Genomic DNA, 26467 nt, shown 5'->3' on the forward strand with positions numbered 1-26467 from the left:
TGAAGAGTAAAAATAAAAAAAAAAATAAAAAAAATCGGTTGGTCTGAACGCAGGTTACAACCGGCAAGTCGGTCGGACTAAAACGAAAAAAAAAATTGGGTCGGCCCTAAATTGACAGGGTCGGTCGGGTTACGGCAAACAAGAATATTTTTAAGGGTGGCCTCATAAAACTGCATGAGGCAACAGTGTCAAGCAGTGTTTCCCAACCCTGCTCCTTGAGGCACATCAACAGCGCACATTTTGGATATCTCCCTTGTCTGACCCATGTTTCTGGTATTCAGACATCCCAAGTCTCCCGGAAGTTCCGGGAGTCTCCCGCATATTGATAGCATCTCCCTGATGCCCGCAAATTAGTTAAAATCTCCCGGAATCTAGAGCGAGACATACTGCGCGCATAACATACATAGCGCGCTGCGCGTGCACTGAACAGAGGGAGAGACCGAGTGTGCCTCGCGAACGCTAGCCCTCCCTCCCACCCAAGATCCTGTTACCGAAATATACCTCCCGGAAATGAATTCTTGCAGGTTGGGATGTCTGGGTATTGGAGTCTCTACTAACAAGCTGATGAGTTGATTCAGGTGTGATCGATTAGGAAGAGTTGGAAAATGTGTAGTGTTGGTGTGCCTCCAGGAACAGGGTTGGGAAACACTGGTGCAGAGTTACATTCAAGCTATTTTAAGACATGAAGACATTTTTTATGTCATTTTGATGATCAAAGGAGTTTTCTAAAATAAAATTATTGATTACAGGGTTTATGTAACTCGAGAACACTTGTAGCCATAGCCCACTTCCTGGACTACAGAAGCTGGAAAAGTTCTGCGCAATGCTGTTAGACTTTGGCCTCACTGTAAATATGCTGGGCCTGACGACAAAAGAGAGGAAACGAGATGATTGAAATGTGGCAAGCCGTAGAGAAACATGATAAACTACCACAGAAGTTTCATCAGCAGTAGGCTACAGAACACACTGGGGTAACACGCTGTACTGCCGTACAAAGAGAAATAATCTCGTCAATGCTGCTGTGTAGAGGTCTTCACAGTGCACCCGAGACCCGTCGGCCCGGGACCCGGCCCGGGACCCGTACGGGTTCGGGTCTGTATTTTAAAATGATCAGCCGGGTCCGGGTCGGGTCCGAATCTATTACTTCGGGTCCCGGGTCTGGAAGCCATTAAAAGACCACGAATCATCAAAATGCCACATCCAGGTGAAAAAGAGAGCACATGGAAAAGCAGGCCCGGAGAATACAGCTGCCATGAAGGCACTTACCAGCCTGAAGACGGCCCAGTTGGATAAGATGATAATACTGTTTAGGAATGCCCACGCAATTGCAAAAAAAGGAAGGCCATTTCAAGATTACGAATGGCAATGCAAGCAAATCTTTTTTTGTCGTTTATGAAATGCTAAATACTTGATTTTAGATTAAATGCTGAATAAGGTCAGAAGAATATAGTGCTCAAGTAATTAATGTCAGTTTCTAGGCTAGTTTATATGAATAAAGTAGCCTATAACGTTATTGATATGGTACGATATTTACTTATATCTGTACTTTTCATTGATTATTTTTCCATTTTCATTTTATAGATTAGATGAGAAAAGGGGAATTAGTACAGGTAGCACATACGTGAATCGGAAGCAAGCCAGGGTGTTTATTAAGCACATAGCTGCAGCTGAGCGGAAGACCCTTCAGGTCAAAGATAGCGACAGCGAAATTCCTGTCCATTATGTCTGACGGGTCTACTGACACTGCCGTGATGAAACAGGAAATTCTGTATACACGCTTGTGCAACCGAGGCAAGGTGGAGGTCCACTTTGTAACGATACAGGATGTGGAGAAAGCAGATGGTAAGAACATCGCTCAGGTAATAGATAACATGAGGGAGGTCTGTGGAGAAGAGTGGCAGGCCAAGTTGGTGGCATGTGCTACTGATGGTGCGTCGATGATGACAGGGATAAGTAAAGGAGTAGTGAGCAGGCTTTTTTTCACTTTGGCAATGGTGCAGAGTTACATTCAAGCTATTTAAAGACATGAAGAAATTTTTCTTCAAGGAGAAAACTTTTAAATTTCATTTGATGATCAGACTGAGTTTTTGGGATAAAATTATTGACTACAGGGGGACTTTAGCTGAATAATCCACTATGTTATCACATACTTTTAAGAGATACTCCTGTACCAATTATTGATTTAAACAGATGAATTTCAATTCTATTATTGTACCATTAAATCAGGGGAGAGCGCGAACGCAGTCCCCCACTACCAGAAATTATGCAGTCGAGATTCCCACATTTGGGGAATTCGCAGGGGTCAGCACAACCGGAGTGCAATGGCTGAGCCTCGCCCTGGGTGAACCACCTTCATGATCATGGTGTCTCCCCTGCCAGGTAAGTATGAGTTGTACACGTTCCCTCTCGAGGAGTTACTGAAGGCAACATCATCATCAACCATGGTGAGGCGTCACTGCACTACACATGGTTCATCAAGATCTATTAGAAAACCTTACAATCTATTATCTAAATTCTGGATCTTGTTAAATCATCAGTCATGTTTTACCAGTTGTACTGTCTCTGAACTGGACTTCCCTGAACACCGTAGATCTCTCTACCAATCATAGAGAAGATTTAACTCGACTCCACCAATCAGACAAGAGACACGTGTCCTGCATGTGAAATGGTGCAGTTACAGCATCTGCCGGCAGGGGCAAATGGGACTAATCTAATTGTGAGCCACTGCTTTTGCACACAAAAGTTACTCATTGGAAAAAAAAAAAACTACAGTTTCACAAGAAATAAGAAGATAGTCAGCCGCATCACTACACAATACATACTATATATACACACACACAAGTAAAGGTAGAATGATGATTATGCTTGGAATGGAATGCTTACATAATATATACATTATACTAAGACCACTCTCAACAATTTTAAAACACCCATACACAACAACATATATTGCTGTTATTAACCTCTACTGTCACACAAGACTAAACTGACTTCTTCCACTACCCGCCACTATCATGCAAAGCTAGAATTATTTCTTTTATTAACCATTTTAGGGGGGTGCACCGTTCCCGGAAGTACTGCAATACCGGGTCGATGCGTGGAGTGGACGGAGCAAGCCCCTATTCCATCTCCCTGATCCAAAAATCAATTTAATATATGGTGCCCGGGTAGGGCACGTATCAGATATTAAACTGATAAGAACAGATACTACACTTGATCTTAGCCAAAAGGCCGAGAAGCGATACCCACAAATGGCCACAAGTAGCAACTGCACTCTTTGAAACAGCAAATCTGATGATGGTAAGCTTTTATTTTATTATTTTTACTCTGAGTTCTTGTATAGAAAGTAATTGTTAACATTAATCAGATAAGGCTTAAAGGGTCGTTCCCACCTCATATTTGAAAAAGGCTGAAGAAAAGTGTGTAAAAAAGCTGTGGTGAGTGGGGGACGGGGTATGAGGGGGAGGGGATTATGAGGGGGGAGGTGTTAAGACAAAAAACAACTCAACAAACGTGTGATCGTTAACAAGTGGATCTCTGCTCTGGGTGAATGTGCAGACGGCGCTAATTTAGCATATTCATAAAACTGCATGAGGCAACAGTGTCAAGCAGTCTTTCCCAACCCTGCTCCTTGAGGCACATCAACAGCGCACATTTTGGATATCTCCCTTGTCTGACCCATATTTCTGGTATTGGAGTCTCTACTAACAAGCTGATGAGTTGATTCAGGTGTGATCGATTAGGAAGAGTTGGAAATGTGTAGTGTTTGTTGTGCCTCCAGGAACAGGGTTGGGAAACACTGGTGCAGAGTTACATTCAAGCTAACATTTTAAGACATGAAGACATTTTTTACAAGGAGAAAACTTTTTAATAGCCTATGTCATTTTGATGATCAAAGGAGTTTTCTAAAATAAAAGTATTGATTACAGGGTTTATGTAACTAGAGAACACTTGTAGCCATAGCCCACTTCCTGGACTACAGAAGCTGGAAAAGTTCTGTGCAATGCTGTTAGACTTTGGCCTCACTGTAAATATGCTGGGCCTGACGACAAAAGTGAGGAAACGAGATGATTAAAATGTGGCAAGCCGTAGAGAAACATTATAAACTACCGAAGAAGTTTCATCAGCAGTACAGAACACACTGGGGTAACACGCTGTACTGCCGTACAAAGAGAAATGATCTCGTCAATGCTGCTGTGATTCAGAAAGTCAAAATGGCCAAACGCTATGCCCCAGCTCAACAAGACATCAATGCTCAGAACAACAGATTAATGTACACGCTGGTGAAACTACTATGGTTGGGTTTACCTACAAGATCCAAAGCCCAGACAAAACTGTAATGAAGGTTTACGAACGAATTCAGCACTGCATATCGGTGGAGAATCCAGCCTCAGTAAAGTGGGTATTCCTCAACCAAAAATAAACATCAAAACCGTGCGTGATTTCTTCCGCCATCAGGAGAAGCTTATCATCTGCAGAATTAAAAGACTATGTCAATCTCTTAAAAAAAAATTAAAAAAGTACCTACGGCACTGTCAAGCGTAGGTTCTCCCTCTACCCGACTACGAACAGATATGTTACATTCAAGCTATTTAAAGACATGAAGAAATTTTTCTACAAGGAGAAAACTTTTACATTTTATTTGATGATCAGACTGAGTTCAGGATAAAATTATTGACTACAGGGGGACTTTAGCTGAATAATCCACTATGTTATCACATACTTCTAAGAGATACTCCTGTACCAATTATTGATGAATTTCAATTCTATTATTGTACCATTAAATCAGGGGAGAGCGCGAACGCAGTCCCCCACTACCAGAAATTATGCAGTCGAGATTCCCACATTTGGGGAATTCGCAGGGGTCAGCACAACCGGAGTGCAATGGCTGAGCCTCGCCCTGGGTGAACCACCTTCATGATCATGGTGTCTCCCCTGCCAGGTAAGTATGAGTTGTACACGTTCCCTCTCGAGGAGTTACTGAAGGCAACATCATCATCAACCATGGTGAGGCGCTACTTCACTACACACATGGTTCATCATCAAGGCCTATTAGAAACCCTCACAATCTATGATCTAAACTCTGGATCTTGTTAAATCATCAGTCATGTTTTACCAGTTGTACTGTCTCGATTGACAATTAGACCTTTCAACTGGACTTCCCTGAACACTGTAGATCTCTCTACCAATCATAGAGAAGATTTGACTCGACTCCATCAATCAGACAAGAGGCACGTGTTTTGCATGTGAAATGGTGCAGTTACAGCATCTACCAGCAGGGGCAAATGGGACTAAATCTATTGTGAACCACTGCTTTTGCACACACAAGTTACTCATTGAATAAAACCTACAGTTTCACGCCAAAAAAAAGATAGTCAGCCGCATCACTACACAATACATACAATTATACACTACTAAATGTAGAATGATGATTATGCTTGGAATGGAATGCTTACTTAATATTCACATAATACTAAAACCAGTCTCAACAACTTCAAAACACCCATTCACAACAACATGAACTGCTGTTTTTACCCTCTGCTGTCACACAAGACTAAACTGACTTCTTTTATTAACCACTTTAGGGGGGTGCACCGTTCCCGGAAGTACTGCAATACCGGGTCGATGCGTGGAGTGGACGGAGCAAGCCCCTATTCCATCTCCCTGATCCAAAAATCAATTTAATATATGGTGCCCGGGTAGGGCACGTATCAGATATTAAACTGATAAGAACAGATACTACACTTGATCTTAGCCAAAAGGCCGAGAAGCGATACCCACAAATGGCCACAAGTAGCAACTGCACTCTTTGAAACAGCAAATCTGATCACGGTAAGCTTTTATTATATTATTTTTACTCCGAGTTCTTGTATAGCATGTAATTGTTAACATTACTCAGAAAAGGCTTAAAGGGTCATAAACTCCCCTTCCTTCACACCTCTGATTTGAAAAAAGACTGAAGAAAAGTGTGTAGAAAGCTGTGGTGAGAGGGGGAGGGGAGGTATGAGGGGGGAGGGGTTAAGACAAAAACAACTCAATAGACCTACGTCACACTCACTACAGAACATCCTATGCTGTTGGCCGTAGAGTAAACTGCGGTACTTCTGGGTTCAACAACACAAATTTGGTAGAAATTCAAAACAATTAATTTTACATCCAGTCACACATGTGCGACCAGTAAATTTGCCACACGTTAAACGCATGATTAAGCGTGGAAGGAGCACATCAATGAATCCGGAATGAGTGCGACAAGAACAGTGCGCATAAACGTCTGTGGGAAGGAGACAAGAGACAAATATCACAACCTGCTATGTGCATCAGAGCAATAAGCGATCCATCGACCCGTTACCGAGCAGCAAATGCGAACAAAATGAAAGTGGAACGAAAATACACTACTTATTTATGCTTCATGTACCATTTATTAGTTTGGACCAATAATAGACAGAGATCGTAGGACATTTCAAGCATTCACAACTTGCACAGTCTCGCTTGGAAGACCTGCAGCATGAAATGCAAGGTGCGGGAACCACGACCACCCCAACTCGTCTTGTTCAAGATGTTCAAACAAGATGGAACAGCTCCTCCTATATGATCAAGAGTCTAAACGACCTCTCTGTGCATATGCTGCTGATCACAACTTGCCACCAACACTATCAGCCAATGGGGTTTGCTTGAAAAAAAAATAGTAACGGTGCTGGAGCCCTTCGAGGAGTTAACTAGGAAAATCAGCTCAGCGACCTCCACTGGAGCCGACGTAATCCCAGCCGTCACCGTTTTAACATGCCTGCTCGCCGAGGAGAACAGTACTGACAGCGGCATCAAAACAATGAAAAGCACACTCCTCCAAGCTGTCAGCAGGCGATTCAGCAGCATTGAAAGTGAACCCCTCTATGCAGTTGCCACTTTAGTGGACGCTCGATACAAAGATAGGCGAGTCAGTCATCTTTTTATTAATGCCCTATTTATTAATGTTGGCTAATTTTTAAGGTCCCACTTTATATTAAGTGGCTTTAAGTACTATGTACATACATCGAAAAATAAGTACAACGTATTATTGTGTTCCTGTTGTATTGTAAAACACTTTTGCTGCTATTGAGGTACGGGTAAGGTTAGGGACAGGTGTGGTGGTATGGGTCGGTTTAAGGGTAGGTTAAGGTGTGAGGGAAGGGTCAACTGTGTAATTACAAATGTAATTACATAAATTAATTATAGCTGTAATTACATGCTGTTATTTTTAAAATATAAGTACAATGTAAAAACATACACAATAAGTCCATTGTATCAAATTATTAATTTCAATGTAAGTACATAGTACTTAAAGCCACTTAATATAAAGTGGGACCATTTTTAAAACTGAAAGTTAAAGTCTGACTACAAAACCAAAACTACATGTTGATTGTTAATGGGGACTACAATTAATTTGATAAGTGGGGAGGTGGTTGTGTACATGCATGCAGACTGGGTTCTTGCAGCAGCAATAAATAAGTTGAACTCAACCCATTTAGTTTTTGTGTCAGATTCTTTATGGGTGAAGAAACTGCCAGGAGTGCGAAGGCTCTCCTGACACAAGAGCTTGAGCAGATGGAGCAAGCACTGCTCAGGGCATCAGCTGATGAAGCAGGGGCAACAGAGGCAGAGCCAGTAGAAAAGGTTGCTCGCATGGAAGCTGGTACAAGTTCTGATTCTCCTCCAAGCACAAGTAAGAGCATGTTAAGCAGTCTATACGACAGAATTCTGGAGGAGCATGATGAACCTGCAGGAGGTAGCCAGGCAGCGGTTATCCAAATGCAAATGTATTTGAAAGAACCAACGATGGGCAAGAAAGACAGCCCTTTCCAGTACTGGGCAAACAACCATGCTCGCTTTCCTCTCCTTGCTGCTGTTGCGGAAAAGTTCCTGAGTGCCCCTTCAACCAGTGTGGAAAGCGAAAGACTGTTTAGCACGGCATCCAATATTGTGGATGAAAAGAGGAATCGTCTGACAGCAGAGAGAGCAGAAATGCTCATAATCCTCAAAAAGAACCTGCCAATGTTTAAGTGAGATTTGTTGAACACTACATCACTTCCTCAGTGTTAACTTTTTGAGGAGTCGTTTACTTATTATTGTTTTCTTTTTAAGAATAGTTAAGACTTTGGCATTAAGCTTAATACAGGTCATCTTCAGTGCCAAACCTCCAGCTGTACTTGCTCCTGCTGTTCAGATGCACACTATTTATTGATAAAGTGTGTGTGTGTGTGTGTGTGTGTGTGTGTGTGTGTGTGTGTGTGTGTGTGTGTGTGTGTGTGTGTGTGCGTGAGAGAGATGTTTACAGTTATTAATTGCACTTTTCTAATTTCTTATATTTAAAATATTTTACATTTTAAAACTTTGATGTGTTGATGCTACTAGAGCTAGTGTACTTCATTAGTGCTGTTTAGATGCACACTGTTTTATTGATAGAGAGTGTGTGTGTGTGTGTGTGTGTGTGAGAGAGATGTTTAGTTATTATTACACTTTTCTTATATTATAAATATTTTACATTTAAAAAAAACCTTGATGTGTTGATGCTACTAGTGCCAGTGTACTTGATTAGTGCTGTTCAGATGCACACTCTTTTATTGATAGAATGTTTGTGTGTGTGTGTGTGTGAGAGAGAGATGTTTACCGTTATTATTACACTTTTCTTATATTTCAAATATTTTACATTTTAAAACCTTAATATTTAGATGCTACTAGTGCCAGTGTACTTGATTAGTGCTGTTCAGATGCACACTGTTAGAGAGTGTGTGTATGTGTAAGATGTTTACAGTTATTGCACTTTTCTTATCAATTTGAAACCCTTACAGTTGCATATTTATTTTAAGAATGGGATTTTTTCTGTTAACCGGATTTCCTGTTTTTCTGACATTACACTTACCTCAAGTTGCCTTTTGGGACATACATGCATACATATACACATATCATACTTGCCTGTTGAGGAGTTTATTTCAGCATCATTTAAAATCAACAATGATGATAATAATAATAACATTAAAGCAAACACAGCTTTGGTATCGGAATAGTATCGCTATCAGGATCGTAGTGAAAAAATGTGGATCGGTGCATCCCTAGTAGCTACAAAAAAAGATTATAATGTAATAGCTATCGAAAAACGTCAAGTGAGCTTTAAGTAATAAATGAAAGCAAAGTTATAATAAAACTTCAATTAAAAATGTATCCTAAACTATAGAATAAGGGATGGATAAAAACTGCTAAATCACAAGTACCAGCTGCCAAATAAAAAAAAAGCATCTATAAAAGCAACGCTATTCAACGCAACACCATATCCAAAAATGTTGACAGTGTTTCTTGCTAAGAATCTTTAATATGTCTAGCCTGGCATAATACCTTTGAATGTTGTCAATGTTTAATTGTCATATTTTATTTATTTAAATATTACATTCTTTTTGTTTTCTGCATTTGTTTAAATTTTACTGAAGAAAAAAAAGTAATGGGCCTATGTCTTACTTTGTTTCTATCTTGTTTGGAAATGTAATTTTCAGGGTTTGTAGATATTTAAAATAATAAATCTTTTCAGAATTGTGAGAGAATCATGATCTTTATTCCAAGCAAAATAATCATGATTCTCATTTTAGCCAGAATCATGCAGCTCTAGTTACTCCTGCACTTTATTATACTGAATGTCCTGTTTGTTTGTTTTTACGTACTTGAGTGCAATAATTTTTGGTTTAAAAAAATGACAATCACGTAAAAAAAATCGTGATCTCAATTCCGATTTTGAAAAATTGTGATTCAGATTTTAACAAGAATCGTGCAGCCCTAGTACCCGGTCAAACCCAGTTCTGGATGCGCATGCATGCATGAAGGGCGTGAAGTTGCGTCCTCTTCATTAAAGCGCTGAGACATGGCGACTGGCGGCGCTGCTGATGTGGTGTATGTGTATATTAAACTGCAAAACGACTATTTAAATATGAACCCTGCATGTTCTGCTTGTCTCTATTTGAATGAATGGCGCAGACGCGTGGTTTCATTTAAAGGCCCCGTTATTCATGTTTTCTTGAAGCTTTGATTGTGTTTACAGTGTGCAATATAACATGCGTTCATGTTTTGCGTGTAAAAAAAAGTGAAAAAGAAAAGATTGTGCAAAAAAGAAACAGTATTTTTCACACAATTTACTTATCTGTATGCCGATTTCTTCACTGTCCAAAAAACAGGCCGATGACTTCCTTGTTCTATGAAGTCCCTCCTTCAGAAATAGAAAGTCCCTCCCTTTCCAGTCGACCATCATGGGACCCTATTTCAGAAAAATATTGTATGGTAGTCAACAAATATTTTGTTACAAATATACATCAAATAATCTTGTTTGAAATGTGCCCTGAATTACACATGTGATGTTTGTCAATTTAAAAGATAACGATAAAGATAACTATATATGCGTCCACACCACTGATCTATAGAATGACTGGATAGCTCATGACATCATAAACAGTGAAGCCACCGCGCCGCCATATTGTGATTCCCTAGTTAGCTCACGCGTTCTGTTGAATCAATAGGAAATTGTATGATTTGATTGAGAAACAATGCACAACTGGACACCGTTTTTAAATCTAAAGTCTCCCTGAACAGTCTTACAACGCAAACATCCTAAACATTTAAATGTATTTGTTTACAGTCGAAAATTATTCCTGCTTATTTAAAATTAAGTATGTGTATTGTGAACTTAAAATATAGCTCTTTCGGATTGTGTTTTACAGATAGATCTGTTCAAGTATTTGGTTAGTTAGCAAAAACATGATCAGAAAATGCTTATACAAATTGTATCGGTTAATGTACGCATTTTTTACCTCTATTTTACCCACTGCATGCGTCTACGGCGCGTTGCGGCTGCGACACGGCTACCGGAGCTGATCGCGCCCACTCTGCTAGTCAATGCATGAAATAACCTTTCAATAAATAAGTAGAGGCTTCAATCACTTATTGTCAGGTGAAATACTGCATTACAATTGTTGTATTGGCCCTTTACGGGTATTATAATAGGTAAAAAGTAGGTGAGTGATGTTTATTTGTACCTTATCATGTCTGCTTGATCCACATAAAAGCAACTGCATTCGTAAAGAGAGGGCGATAAGTTACACCTTTAACACCCTGCGCGCGCTCCCCCGACCGGCCATCAATTTTCGGCACGACATCAGCATCTATTTGAAACAGGTGGAACAGGTGTTCTGACAATCCATGCTACCCATCGAGATTTGCTACTTACCGGTTATGCGCATGTGCAGACTCAGTTTAATTTTTAACAAAAATCGACAGAACACCGGACCTATCGTCCGCAGGTGTGCGATCATGCCTTTTGTTTATTAAACAGGAAATTAAGAAATATTTAACGTTACTACAGGTCTATTCTCAATTAACATCGTTACTATTAACGTTACCTGGGGTAATTTTTCCGGACCTTTCACTGAAGTTACCGTAATCTTTACTGACATTGTCCGTGATGATTTTCGTTAACAGTTAACGTTGCTGTAATTACACATTAGAACGGGACTTAAGTTCGTAAAAGACTGACCAGTAAGTTAATTCTGCAAAAAAACCGTTTTCTCCTCAACATAAACTGGACATATAAACAGTGGCAGTCAGAATAATTAGATTTAAAATAACTTACCCCAAACACCGGGCAATTCCAGCAGTAGCTTTAGCTCAGAGACTAGTTTAGCTTCAGGGCTGATGCTGTGATCCGGTGGAGTCGCTTGTAACGGCTGTGGTTGAAATGCTTTAAAAAGCTCTGGTTTTCATCACACAATTAAGCTCTGGAGTAGGTCTTCCTTTGCCGATTGACTTAATCTTGTATTTAAAATTGAATCTTGAAAACTGCGTGTATATTAAATTAGCAAAGATGTCATCCTCAATGGCGTTACCTGCAGTTTTCATCGCGATTAATGGCTCTGACATTTTCGAACGCCGGATTTTACCCCACTCGCATAGAGGAGCGATATGATTGGTCGATACCTGGCATCTAAAATTAGTCTCTTGTTGCCACCAGGTTGCCACGCTGGACCACCAATCACAGCGCTGAACGCGGAAAAATCCTAATATGGAGAAAACTGACCTTGATGCCTTCAGAAAAAAATATTTAGATGTTTAAATTATACATTAATAACTAGAACTGGTGATTTTTTTAACAAAATATTATTTAAAAGTGTGTTAATATAGAGTTTTCACGACGCGTCATCAACCCGGAAGTCGGACATTTTGGAGGCACAAAACATAAACAATGCCATTGAACTGAACCCTATGAACTGAACGGACTCGCAAATTTGGCTGTTTAATTCTGCTGAGAAATGGTCGAGTTTTGGTCTGTACTAATCGGTCGCATCGGGAAAATACCTTTTGAGTTCTATGACTGCAAAAGGTTAAAGAGAAGAGTGCAAAAAAATGTAGAAAGAATGCGTTTGTGGTTACATTTAAATGATGGAATATTGTCAATTGTGTATGAATTATTTGTTGGCGGCTCATCAACACCAACATGTATTTTAATTTCACTGTACCTTGGTCACATTTGCTTTTCGATCAGAAAGACATCAGAGCAAGTTCGACCACACTAGAACACATTTCTAACTGTTTATTAAAAATTTTATTTTTATTAAAAAATTTGAAAATGTATAATTTAAATTTATTTAAAAAAAAAATATATGAGCAGTGGCGATCTCGTGAATGCGCGTCAGAGACTCTCGCTTTTCATCGATTGCTAACTGTCTGCTGGCTTGTGTCTGCTCCATTTAGCTTTCGGTTTTGAATCTCTATTTCATTCCCTGCTGTTCTTATTTGCTAAATTTAACTTATTCATCAACATCAGATATTGTCATATTGCCTATCACATTAATCTGACATCTCTAGCACAACACACTATTATCTTGCTAGCCTGTTAACCTGCCATCCGTGCTTTCTGCCTTGCTTATCCTTTTTTATTTTTTTTATTCTCCGGATCTGATGAAGGACCTGTGCCTGGACACAACAACAACTAGTCAATCCCCTGGGATGGCCTCCTACCCTTCCCTTTACCTCTGTAGATAAAACATTGTCGACAGAAGTGAAGCAATCCAACCTAAAACTAGCTTTAGCAGAAAAATTCTAGAGCTGCTGTAAAGCCAAAACAATTACTTTAATTAGCTATTATCACTGTAAAGCTGCTTTGAAACAATCTATTTTGTTAAAAGCACTATAATGAAAGTGACTTAACTTGATACAGACGATTGTTTAATAAAGTTATTTAGGTTGTTTGTTTTTTTAGGCACACAAAATGTTCTCTCATTGCTTCATAAAATTAAGGTTGAACCGTAGTCACATGGACTATTTTAATGTTTTTCCTTTATGGGCCTTCAAAGTGTTCATTATTCAATGGAGTCCCCACCTGAGCCATCAGATTTAATCAAAAATATCTAAATGTGTTCTGAAGATGAACAAAGGTCTTACGGGTTTGAAACGAATGACAACATTTTTGGGTGAACTATCCCTTTAAAATCGTCTTTCGACACTAGTTGATGACAGCCTCAAACGCTTCAGAAAGCCAGTTTCCCCTGCACTTCTCTGCCGAGGGAAGGGGTGTGGCTTCGAACAACCCACTAATTACTTAATGTCGCCACCAGAGGTCGCACAATAACAATTTACTGAACAAAAACACAGCAATTTTGATCAAACACAGAAATCATAACATTTACAGCAGCAATTTTAGCCATGTTGCATTAACACCACCATCACTACTCACAGAAAAATAAAAAAGCCATAACCAAAACTATTCTGAGGCGTCCGAACCTGTACCTCTAGATCATCGGGTGTCCAATCCTCCACCTGGATGTGTTTAACTTAAATTAAACACATCTGAACCAGCTAATCAAGATCTCACTAGGCATACTAGATACTTCCAGGCATGCGTCGAGGGAAGGACTGACTTTGGACATCCCTGTTCAAGAATGTCTTCACAGGTATAATAATGTGAGTTCAGCAAATGGACTTTATGATTATCAGAACTGAATCATTTATATACTGCCACAAACTCCTTTAAAAGTCCACTCCAAAAAAGTTCATTGAATAATTCACACACATATAGCCTTTTCTCTAAAAATGATGCTACAATCAGCACTGCATTTGAGTGATTGCTCTTTCCTGTTTCATACATCAGTTTATAGTCATACCTAATGAGGGAATTCTATAAAGAGATTCATTCATTTCAATTAAATAAAAAAAGTTTTGTGGAGTGACTTTCTCTCACCTTTTTGTTTTCTGTGCTTATTTCCCTCTTAAGCATTTTATGGTCAAGAAAAAAAAAACATTTAGTTGATTTGTTAAATCGTTTTATTTTAAATCTTCAGATATAAGAACATATTAATTGTGATAACTGTATTTTTGAGTAAACATAATATAATGCACTTGTCACATGCTTCAGTATGTTTATAGAGTACATGCTATGCTGGAGTTTATATGGTATCTCTCTTTGGTCAAAGACTGATGTGTGTTTCGCCGCTTCATCCTCGGTGTGTTCATGGCTGTACGGTGAGCTCAGTCTCTCCGTACACCTGTCGGAGCGCAGCGCAGTCTAGACTCGCCAGCAGTTTAGTAGAGCCGGCCCGGCGGGGACTGAAGGTCTCCGTCCACGTTATAGATGTGCCTGGGGAAATCAGACTGAAAAACACATCACACACACACGTCAGAATGACACAAAACATGCAGTGCAGACTTACACTGGCAGATGCATTTATCCAAAATAACTTCAAAATATACATTTGATTCGTTAATGCGTTCCCTGGGAATCAAACCCAAGACTTTAGTGATGTTTTTATGTGAGATTCACATGTTCATGTCACATTTCCCTCTTGCAAAAATGAACCATTTTTTGCACGGCACATTATTAATGTAATATGGTCATAATAACATATTATATTTTACTTAAATGCATTGCATTTAAAATATAGAGGGAATGCATTGACATCACTTTTCCCGCCAGAACAACCCCCCTCAGCCTGAGTGGCAAAAGATCTGCTGCGTGACTGGATTTAATAGGGAAAATTGCAAAAATGCGACTAAAACGAACAATTTTATCAATTTAAACTGAATGTTGGACTCAATATAGTGTTCCTCACAACTTACTAAAGATCCAGTGATCCATGGATATTGACATGCAGCCAGGAATCGTGTTGCCTGACATTTATGTTTGCCTGATTTTGACACCAGGGAAATAAAAGCAATATAGACCTAAACATAAAGCAAATTTGGCTGTGAACGCTTTATATAAATATAATATAGGTAGGTCTAAATCTGAGTTATATCAGTGTTATATATAGCCTATATATATCATCATATCGTCAAGCCCTAAAACTTTTTTTTTGGTCAGTGTTTATTAAAAATCATCCAATAATGCAGAATATGCAATGATAAATATTAAATTGATGAGTCGTTAATATATGAAGAGTTCAGATGCAAAAGCCTCTAAATGCCATTTGAAATTTTCTTCTTTAATGATGATGCTTGTATATTTAAGTTCAGTAATTTCACTTAAATGGCAATGATAATTATTTAAGTGAAATTACTGAACTTAAATATACAAGCTTGATAAAAATCATCATTAAAGAAGAAAATTTCAAATGGCATTTAGAGGCTTTTGCATCTGAACTCTTCATATATAACAATACAAAATATATGGATATGGTTTTACAGCTAAATTCAGCATATTGACACAAAATGATGACTGCAAATCCACCTTTCGCTGACTGGAGTCCAGTTGTTTTTGTGAACTGCAGCGATCCATTTGCTCCTCTTTCTATAGCAGTCTATAAATATACCTCTGATTTTTTTGTCAAATCTAGTTGTACAGTCAATCTCAAAGCTCTTTCCCACTTTATATGTGTTGTGTTTGTTTTTCGCGGCATTCACGCTGATAACAAATACAGCCGCTCAGTCTTTTTGCCACTCACTGTGAGGAACTGCAGGATGACAACTACGTCACGTGCATTCCCTCTATATGTACAGACATGTACAATTTGAATGTAATGGTGTGAATGTAACAGTGTTCACCTGTACAGCTTGTGTTTAAAGGCCATGATTCCAGGACCCTCCATGCGCAGATCCACATTCTCCAGACTGAACTTAAACGGGTTGGTGAACTCGACTGTCACGTACATTTCCTCGCTCACTCTTGGAGAACCGGTCACCTATACAGAGAGACATAGCAAAGAGACAAGAGAGAGAGACATGAACTAGTCTCTTGCCTACCAGTAGAGGGCAGCAGATTCATTTACATTCAATTATCAACAGCAACTTGCAGTCAACATTGTATCAGTGTGTGTTGAACCCAGCATATATAATATACAAGTGTAATATATATACATAAATACATATTTTGAGCTTTTTCAGTTCCCTCATCAACAGCAGTTTGGGAAACCCTGTTTTAATGTAAATGAGAGGTACAGTAATAGTAGTGCCTGACCGTCACTATGAGTTTGGGGTTGTGCATGGTGATGACTTTCATCGCTGTTATGATCTGTCCCGTCTCTTTAATCTTTCCTGTAGCGATGAAGTGGATGTTTCCCTGTTCCACCACTTTGTGCATGTAGTCCACGCCACGCACAGACACTTTCTCCTCCTTACCTATCGCCAGCAGGGGGAGCATTAAATGAATGAGTATAGAGATACAGTACACTCATTTTATCATAATACACTCTTTAGGGCTGGGTTGAAAATAAAAGAAACATCCTATCTATGTACCGATATCATTTCTTTAAGCCCGATAAATGATCTTTTATTTTATTTTCAGTGGATGTGTCAGTTGACAACTTAAAGGAGTAGTTCACTTTTAAAAAAAACGTTTGCTGATAATTTACTCACCCCCATGTCATCAAAGATGTCCACGTCATTCTTTCTTCAGTTGAAAAGAAATTAAGGTTTTTGATGAAAACATTCCAGGATTTTCTACATATAATGGACTTCAATGGGAACCAAACGGTTCAAGGTCCAAATGAGAGTTTCAATGTAGCTTCAAAGGGCTTTAAACGAAACCAGATGATGAATAAGGGTCTTATTTAGCGAAACGATCGCTCATTTAAAAAATAAATAAAAAAGTTTACGTTTTATAAGCACAAATGCTCGCCTTGCTCTGTTCTGTGATGAGTGTCCTTGACTCTTGTTCAAACTTGTTCATCAAAATGAACAAATCTTTTTTCAAGTCATGACTCAAAGGGTCCTAGATAAGACCCTTATTCATCGTCTGGTGGTTAAAGGTTAAAGGTTAAAGCGACATTGAAACTCTTATTCGGACCTTGAACCATTTGGTTCCCATTGAAGTCCATTATATGTAGAAAATCCTGGAATGTTTTCATCAAAAACCTCGACTGAAGAAAGAAAGACATGGACATCTTGGATGACATGAGGGTGAGTAAAAATACCAGCAAAAGTTTTTTGAAAAGTGAACTACTCCTTTAACTAAATATTATTTGTATCACGCTGACCAACCAATAAATTACAATAAGCTTTGTGCTGTTACTTTTGATGTGAAACAAAGTCTTAGCTCTCAAATTCTCTCAATTGTATTAGAATTTGACCATTTTGGCACTCTTCAATGTAACGTGACAGGTCACCGTTAAAGCGGCATGTAAACCGATCATCTCGTCGTCTTTACTAATAGTTACAGCTCCAAATGAACATCAAAAAGTAGCTTATGTAAAAAGAAACCACAGAAATACATACCGGTAAATAAAACGGCATTACGTTTATCTTTAGAAAAGCTGCTCAATGACCATAAACCATAAAAGAGAGGAACATTTTGCTAAATATATGCATTATATTTTAACTCAACCTGTTCTATAAACTTGATCGTGTGTTTATATAAATCTGTCATGAAAATAAGTTATGACAGGATTTTTAAAAAACGAAACAGTTATGTCATTATTACTATAACTATACAACTATTCAAATCAGGTGCTAATTTTAAGCTTTAAAATGTACTGTAACTGATAAATATTCAAGTGAATCGATATGCAAACTTGTGAATCAACATTGAATCGAGAAACTTGTGTGGCCAGCCCTACTCTCTCCTACGAAGGACTCACTCTGCTGTGGCTCCAGTTTCACTTTGGGAGTCTTAAACAGAACCTCGCCGCTCGGGACTCCGGTGTAATACACCACGGTCCCGGTGATGTACACGTCCGCACTGCGCCGCTGGTCGCTGCGGTTGTTAAACTGCAGTGTCACGTCAAAGTCGTCCCCAACGCGAACGTCCAGATTAAGGATCTCCACATCCACATCTCCCTTAGGAAGAGAGGATGTCTCCCTCTGACAGCCGAACTCCTCCGCTTTCTCCAGCACACGCCTCTCCTCCGGGGTCCCTGAGGAGGAAAGAAAGATTTAACATCCTGGTCATCTGACATTTATATCCGAAAGCAACCTCTCTCACCTTCAGGAAACTTGTATTGATCGGTGATGTCTCGACGGCCGTCGTGCAGCACGGCTTTGGTCAGGACCATGCGGCCCACGTGAGAGGTGTTCACCTTCACCGCGTCCAATGTGCCGTCTTTATGTCTACGATAAAAGACCACGTCACTGTTCACCTGCAGAGAGATTAGATGGATGGATACATGGATGAACAGGCAGACAGATGGATAGATAGATGGATGAACATGTTTTGCAATGGTTGCCAGCGTTTTTGAGTAGTATGAAGCTGCAGACTCGGAGACCTGCATCTACAGTACCGTATTGTATGCGCTGTCAATAGACACTGAGTGATCTTGCACATTAAGATAAAATTGGATTTTCTCCAGTCATTGGTAAAAAAACAAGCTAATAAAACTTGCAAACTAGCGTTAGGGATCGTTCTGCCTTCACCTAAGCTCCGCCCACAAAAAAATGTCAGCATGTTTACCAACTGAAAATTGGTCAATAGGAGACTCATATTATGAAATTCCCGGAAGTGCGAGGTGTTGCTGTTGTTTGAGCACGAACGAAGTGGTGTAACGTTTGATGTTGACGAATAAACAGATGATCGATTCTGAAGTGTTTTGTATAACAGATCGGGACACAGGTGTAAACGGGTCTAAAACGTTTTGAGCTCGTCCACTTTCAAACACTTCCAGAGATTGTGGAAAACGCAATCGACCGAATTTGTCGGCTGGAGACCAAAAATGTTAGCCTGGTTCAACCAGACTCTAGTTCATTTCATTTCCACATAGAGTCTGGAACCGCTCCATTGAGAAACGTTTCCTTCCTTGTAGGCGGGTTCACTATTAAAGTTCAAATCTATTGGATCTGCCCAAAGTCACTCACGATCTGCCATAGCCAATCGCTAACGGGGTGTCGTGAGTGACGTATGTCACGCGCCGAAGAGGATTATGTTACGAGCGCCGCAGGTTTTGTTAATCTAGGAACAATTATTAATTCGAAATGTATATTTGACACGAAGGACAGTGATACATCCAACGGTGGAAGCTGTGTCTAATCATTACAAATACGCCGCTGTGGTCGTTTTCTGATCTGCCGCAAATGCTGTAACGTTAGCTGCTACAGTGAATGATCAGTCTGTCTCTATCTGCAGATGTGTAATAAACAACAATTTTTTCATATTACGTCTTATTGTTTCTTAATTACCTTAATTATGGTCTTCAAAGTATATTGTTTGTACATTTTTATATGGCATTTAGTTTTTTTTAGTAAAACAAATCAACCATTGCCATCTAAAACTGAAAATCAAATATCTTTAAAGTATGGTTTTTCACATTTTTATTTATGACAATTATTTTTTTAAAATCACAACCAATTTGTATGATTTACAACATGTAAAACTGACACACCAACCTCCTGCACGAGTGCACAAAGGGGCTCAAAATGTTCTATTCATCACAAGAATCAGTAACTATACAGTTGGGAATATGAGCGACTGACATATGACTCCTGAGCCGATCTTCAACAATAGTTTAGCAGCCAGGACTCGGGGCTTCCGAACACCAGGCTAAACCGTCCGTCCAAAATGTCACCGTGCACGAGCTGCCCAGCACAAACTTCCAAACTTTCTGCCTCCTTCACTTGGTCCTCAGTTGTGCAACAAGAGGTGAGACGATAACAATCCGGCTTTAAATTCTGTATATTCGGCAGTTTCTTTTCCAACAACGGACCGAATAGCTTTTCTCACGTCTTTCTCCGCTGCCATTATTACTGAACTGAAACTGACGCGCTTACATCAACGTCATCGTTCTCAGCCACTCCCTCTATTCGCTGATTGGTCCTACAAAAAATTGATTTCTGGAAACCTAAGGATATGGAGCGATCCCAGACGCAGTACTGAAGTAAAATGAAATTGAGCGGAAGTGCGTAGGAGGGCGCAGCCAGGCTACAAAAATGTACCAAGCTCAATGTTTTCCCACCATTCCTGATTTCTAACACACACTCAGGCCCCGTCCACACTACTGCGTTTTCGTTTAAAAACGGAGACCTTTTGTTACGTTTGCACCTCCCGTCCAGACTAAAACGGGAAAAACGAAGACCTAAAACTGAGAAGTTTAGAAACGCTGCAGCTCCGTTTTGCGTTTTGAATCTCCGGAGGGCGTTTTAGTGAAGACGAGACAAAACGTAGGACTTTAGAAATGCTGACGCAGGGGCTGATGCTTGACTCCATGATTGGGTGTTATCAGTCATGACGTTTCCTTCCCTGATTCGTCAATCACTGTTTACACCGGCACGCGCATGTCCAGTGTTGGTGAATGGTCACGTGATCCGCGTTTTCAGTCGTTTTAATGTGGACGGAGATCGTTTCTAATACGCAGATAAAACCCTGGTGTGGACGGAGATCGTATTTGTTTTAATTCTCCGTTTTTAAACGAAAACGCAGTAGTGTGGACGGGGCTAGTTTCTTCAGATCAGAAACTAAAGCTGATGCTCTGTGTGTTTTTCGGTCGCGTTCATTTGTAAATTGTGTGAGATTATTTTGACCATTAGGTCAAAAGATGTGAAAAAAATACAAACATTTCCCGCCCATAGACCCTCCCCTCGGAGAGATCAGGACAGAAGTGGTTGAAAGTGGATAAAAGAGACGGTTTAAAACCCCAGGTGTCTCCCTCGTCTACTTGTGTTACAATGAATATATCCTGTTTGATTCGAACGACTAAATTGCATCTTAATGCCGGGAGTAAACGGGGCTCGTCACATGGCTTGCATTACCTCAGCAAAGACAAAAGGGGCATCAAACGGGTAGCAGATCTGGCCATGTTTAATGGCAGCCACTGATGCGGGTCCACACCTGAACATACCTGACAGAAGAACAGCCTCAATGACATCACAGAACAACAAACAGATGGCGTGTGCGTGTGTGTGTGTGTGGGGGGGTGTCCTACCATCACTTGTCTCCTGTGGCGTAGCGTCCACAACCTGCCATCCTCCAAAGCCAGGGGGCAGATCAGGTCTCGCCATGTAGCACTCGTTCCAGCAATGATAATTCCTACGGATGAAGATAAAGCAAGTCATTCACTGCATAATCCGCATTCAGATTGACACGGCCTTGTACTGCCAAAATGGACAAAAAAATCCTCCTCAAATTCATGATAAGTGGACAAAAAAGCCTAATATGAATGAACTGTGTTAATAGCAGCCTTACATTTATTTATTTATTTATTTATTATATTTATTTAACAGGGACAGTGTATGGCATGCAGTATGGCATGCAGCCATACCAGAATTAGCTACAAGCTAAATTTCATCTGTAGTCCCTGGGCAGGAAAGGAAAACATACAACCAACAATCCAGCAACACATATTAAACCATAAAACATCATCATTCAAGCTTCATGGAACAGTTGACAATCAACAGACACATATATACCATAAAAACATCACACAAATCGCCTCTCAGACAAGTTTCACATGATCAATGGGTACATGATTGTATAGATTTTAACCATAATTTCACTTTATATTTAAAACAATTGAATGTACTAATGTCTCTCATGATGATGATCATTACAATATCAATATTATGCAATTGTGTCAATACATGTGTGCCACATATAAAACATGTGATCCAAAACAACACATTTTTGGTGAAATTGTAATACTTATTTTTTCCCTGCCAAATATGTTACCATGACATGCTGTATATAATTTTAATTCATTGTACAATTTTAACTCATATTTGGTAATGTACTTACGTATAATGCATTGTCAAGGTATTCATAATGTACTTTATCAAGCAATATATTTTCATAAATAATCGTAACCCAAGTTAAAATGCATTATAATATTTGCAGATTCTGAAATGGGTTGTTTGTCATGTTTTTTTAACGGATTACACTTTGCTCGATAATGTATTATAACTGTGTTTACAATTATTCATGAGGCCATACAATGACAACTACAAGTAGGGCTGAACGATTTTGGAAAATAATCTAATTGCGATTTTTTTAGCCAATATTGCGATTGCGATTTAATATGCGATTTAAAAAAAAAGTTATTTACCTTCTGTATTAGTCGACAAAGACAAGCAATAAATAATTGTATAGTAGGGATGGGAATCTTTAGATAGCTCATGATTCGATCTACTTTTTTTCTTATTAATTAATCTTAATAACTCTTAAAAAATTTAATTACATGTGTAAAAACACATACTTTAAAAAATAAATATATAAAAAAACATTTAATTAAAGCAATTACATGTTAAGAATTTTAAATAGGCTATATAAAATAATATAGCTTCAAAATATAAAAGCTAGTAAATAAAGAGAAACAAAAAAAAAACATTACAAGCAATAAAGAAAGAGTGGTCTCAGTATTTAAAAGTAGGCTGTCTGAATGTTTTTCAATCAAGAGCTGGAGTGATTTCCCCTCAGTTTAAATACGATAAGCTGCATTCACACTAATGCATATATCTCTTTTCAAATTGTAAATGTGGTTTGTCCTGTTGGTTTAAGATATAACTGACCGTGTTTACATTAATTTCGCGTCATAAAAGCATTTTGACATGCAAGTACATTTACCAATGAGTCGCTCACGGCCGCATGCACGAGCGCTCTTCACAAAGCACGCGTTAGTATTTGAAAATGAAAGCAGCCTTCTCAGTGATTTTAATGGTTTTAATATATAAGCCAACTGCATTCCAAAAGACATAAATAATGCCTCTGTGAAGCATTTGTAAAGAAAATACCCGCGGGAGAGAACGCGCACTGCAAGTGTAACGTTATAACATCAAGCAAAGCGGCAAAACCTGTTCAATGAAGCCCGCGAATGTCCTTGTAATTCGGTTCAGTCCCGAACTTTATGAAATAACGTTACTATGTTTTGGAAGGTTCGAGCGGTGTCGTGTGTGTGAGTGAGGAAGAGAGAGAGCGAGAAAATAGAAGCAAGCAGATTCAGAACGCGGTTCGTTTCTAAAGCACGCGCAGCGTCATCACGCATCTGTGTTTAAAAACTATAAGCTCATACTCGATTCTGAAATTCTCTGAATCGATCCAGGATTGTTGAGGAGAGGAGAGAATAAATAACACAATAAACTGTTCTTTTCTGGACGCCAGACCGCGTAGCGTGGCAAGTTGATGCTTTATCTTGCAGACTGCTTTTCTCTCGCGTGTCACGTGACCAGTATAATCGCAGCTCTTGCGATTACAAAATCGCGTTTCATCATATCGCGATTTTATCGCAAATGCAATTAATCGTTCAGCCCTAACTACAAGACATAGTTAGTGCATTAAAATGCTTTTATAATGCATTATCTATATAGGCTTTACAAAAAATTGTATTGCTAAATTGCAGGCTGTAGAAGAGCACAAACCAGATTGAATCCTTGGTGCGATTCCGGTCCAGTTTTCCGTTTTCGTCCAGAATGATGTCCATCTTCAAGTTTCCGTCATTGTCGTGTGCGGAGAAGAAGTTTGTCACGACCCTGCTGGGGATCCCGAGACAACGCAAGACTGGAGGAAGAAGGAGATGATAATTACAGCAATCTAATTGCACAGCTCTCCGAAATACTCAGTTCTGATTGGTCAGTTATTCGCCGACGCCAACAATGACCGTTGTCAAAATCAGTGGTTTATAACGATTGTTTTATGCACTGTAATGGATTTTAACATAAATAACAGGTAGGTTTTTAAAACACCTACTTCTCAAATCCCCATTTCATGGCCCCTCGGTTATTATTTATGGGGTGAAAAGCTGTGTAATAATAAGTGACATGACTACAGTGATGTGAACGTGTTTGTTGGTCTGGGCTCAAAGCTGCTTGTTAGGAATTTTTTTTATTTGTGGAAACTTTGTGTTGAATGAGCTAATAAATCAATATTTAGTGTCTAATTATGTACTTATGTGGCGTGTAGCAAGCTTACGTCTAATCAGGGGCGATTCTAGGATTTTTTCAACTGGGGGGCACAAGAGGGGCCACAATTATTACAGAGGGGCCATTCTTATGTTGTGTATTTATGTAGAACTATAGATATCCAAATCATTTCAAGTTCAGTAAGCTTTAAAATTTATATAAACAGTGATACCCTGTTATCTTTTAATAGCAGTTATTTACTGCTCTAAATCAAAACAATAAAAAAAATTTATATTAACTTTTCACTTTACAAAAGTGATAGAAAAACTGTAATAAATAAAATAATCCAATGTATTAGTGTCCAACTCACAAATAATAATAGAACAGCCTTATTTATATGAATGCATAATTATATTAATCATTCATATAATAAATACACAATTAATGAATTCATAAAACTGTAATAAAATTGTATACATCTTTTTCCCCACATCCTATTCAATTTGCATTTCAGCAGTTGCAGTAAATTTGCATTGATGAATAGACCAAATCTGCTTATTTCGAGGAAGGCTAATTAGTCTTGAGCATATTGATTGTAAAATATCACATAATACTTTGTTAGATAGCTACTTTTTCAAAAAGGTATGATTTAGTTTAATGTAATATATGTGGATTATAGAAACAGTGACTTAATTATCCAGTAGCATTAATTATTTATTTTGCTATTTAATCATGCATTTTTATTTAAACATCTTTTTTATATTTTTTTATTTGAGAATGTTTCTGGATGCAGGGATTAAATTAAAAAAATTCTTTTGACTGATTTTTTTTTTTTCAGGCCAAGTCATATTCCTGTAACTTTATTTAAATAGTCGAGACCAATAGCGTTTAAAGGAGAGATGTTTTAAACCGATCTAATATTGCCAGTTTGCGTAATTTAAAAGCTATTTTAATCTATGAAAAACAATTACTTATCTTGACAAATAGGCCTAATCAACCATCTACATAACTTTTCAGTGCATGTTTTTATTTATCTTATAAGACCAAACATTGCTAACTGGCTGAGGGAAAAGTGAAGTTTCATAACTTTATATATTTAACTTTTAGGCTATTTAACTTTAACTTTGTAACCCATTAGAGAGCTGACTTATGTTTAACTGAATTGTTTACTTTATTTCTCATTGTAGCTTATTATAGCCTACCTATTAGGCTACTTATACTTTTGAATGGGATATTATCATTAAAACTGACATTTAACAAAAGAGACAGGGTTGTGTAATTTTATATATTCTAAAATATATAAAATATTCTTTATATGTGTATGTTTTTACTATACATTCTCTTCACTGTGTGTAATACAATAAAACGATACATGTCTGTTTGTATGTCAGTTTTAATGATCAATAATGTTTCACATTTTTAAAATGAAAACAAAAAGAAGCAGGGTTGTGTTTTATATTTCGTGTTATAAATATATGCAGTGAAGATAGTCAATGTGAGTTAAGGTTACCTGAACCACATTTTTGTGGCCATTAATCTGTTCATGATAATATGTCCATTTATAAATGAAATGAGGCAGAGTGCTGTTTTAAATGTATTTCGTTTTATTGTTGATGAAAAGAAGCAAAGTTGTGTTTTATACCATATAAGAGATAACCGGAGTAGCCGCATGCTGAGTGACGCGATCAAGAACGCGCTATTCCATTAGCAGAATGACCGGACTCGCGTCCTCTCGTCCTCGGGAGTTCGTTCTCCGAAGTTTGCGTTCTTGGTATTGAGAAACGACCAATATTGACCCGCGTTCTGTTTTCTATCAAACGACCGCAGCAAACGAGCGAGCAGTAGCCTGACATGCACTTCTCAAAATCTAAGACTAATTGAGTGAACATGGAGCAGTTTTTCCGTGAGCGGGAATTGAAAAACCGGAGTGGACCATGAGCGAAGTGATTACAGAATGCTTAGAGTGGAGAGAGGAACGTGCTTTCCCTCCACTCCAGGCTTTAGCGCATTCCCCTCAGCAGGGTGAATACACATCGTCTTTCCTTAAAAATAATAAGCTGTATAAAATATTTCAACTTACCGTGTGGTTTTGAGAAGCATCGCGCGACGCGGAATCATGAATTATTCTACTACAAGCTGAAAGATTTGAATTTTTTAGTGACAGACAATTAGAAGGGTGGGGGCACACTGGGGGGCCAATCAGTTTTCAGGAGGGGCC

General features: G+C 38.7%; 1 protein-coding gene and 4 non-coding genes across 6 annotated transcripts in view; all 5 read right to left on the reverse strand.

Annotated features, from left to right (window-relative positions):
- Positions 1-2223: 2223 nt before the first annotated feature.
- LOC120470455 (U1 spliceosomal RNA) lies at positions 2224-2387 on the reverse strand. Its single transcript, XR_005620519.1, has one exon. It is a non-coding gene; the product is annotated as a U1 spliceosomal RNA (small nuclear RNA).
- A 665-nt stretch (positions 2388-3052) lies between these two features.
- On the reverse strand, positions 3053-3243 carry LOC120470465 (U2 spliceosomal RNA). Its single transcript, XR_005620529.1, has one exon. It is a non-coding gene; the product is annotated as a U2 spliceosomal RNA (small nuclear RNA).
- Positions 3244-4786: 1543 nt separating this feature from the next.
- Positions 4787-4950, reverse strand: LOC120470456 (U1 spliceosomal RNA). Its single transcript, XR_005620520.1, has one exon. It is a non-coding gene; the product is annotated as a U1 spliceosomal RNA (small nuclear RNA).
- Positions 4951-5584: 634 nt separating this feature from the next.
- LOC120470464 (U2 spliceosomal RNA) lies at positions 5585-5775 on the reverse strand. Its single transcript, XR_005620528.1, has one exon. It is a non-coding gene; the product is annotated as a U2 spliceosomal RNA (small nuclear RNA).
- Positions 5776-14390: 8615 nt separating this feature from the next.
- Positions 14391-26467, reverse strand: part of f13a1b (coagulation factor XIII A chain b) — a 29195-nt gene continuing 17118 nt past the window's right edge. For both annotated transcript variants that reach the window (XM_039658413.2, XM_039658412.2), the window contains exons 8-15: positions 23770-23908; positions 21345-21448; positions 21172-21260; positions 18419-18572; positions 18075-18350; positions 16457-16617; positions 16045-16181; positions 14391-14655 (exon numbers count right to left, since the gene is read on the reverse strand). In XM_039658413.2, the coding sequence (XP_039514347.2) occupies positions 14514-14655; positions 16045-16181; positions 16457-16617; positions 18075-18350; positions 18419-18572; positions 21172-21260; positions 21345-21448; positions 23770-23908 (1202 nt within the window). In that variant the 3' untranslated portion in view covers positions 14391-14513. The remainder of the gene's footprint in view (positions 14656-16044; positions 16182-16456; positions 16618-18074; positions 18351-18418; positions 18573-21171; positions 21261-21344; positions 21449-23769; positions 23909-26467) is intronic.

Source organism: Pimephales promelas, chromosome 1 (assembly GCF_988280905.1).
Source record: "Pimephales promelas chromosome 1, fPimPro1.hap1.1, whole genome shotgun sequence".
In the NCBI taxonomy this organism is placed as follows: Eukaryota; Metazoa; Chordata; class Actinopteri; order Cypriniformes; family Leuciscidae; genus Pimephales; species Pimephales promelas.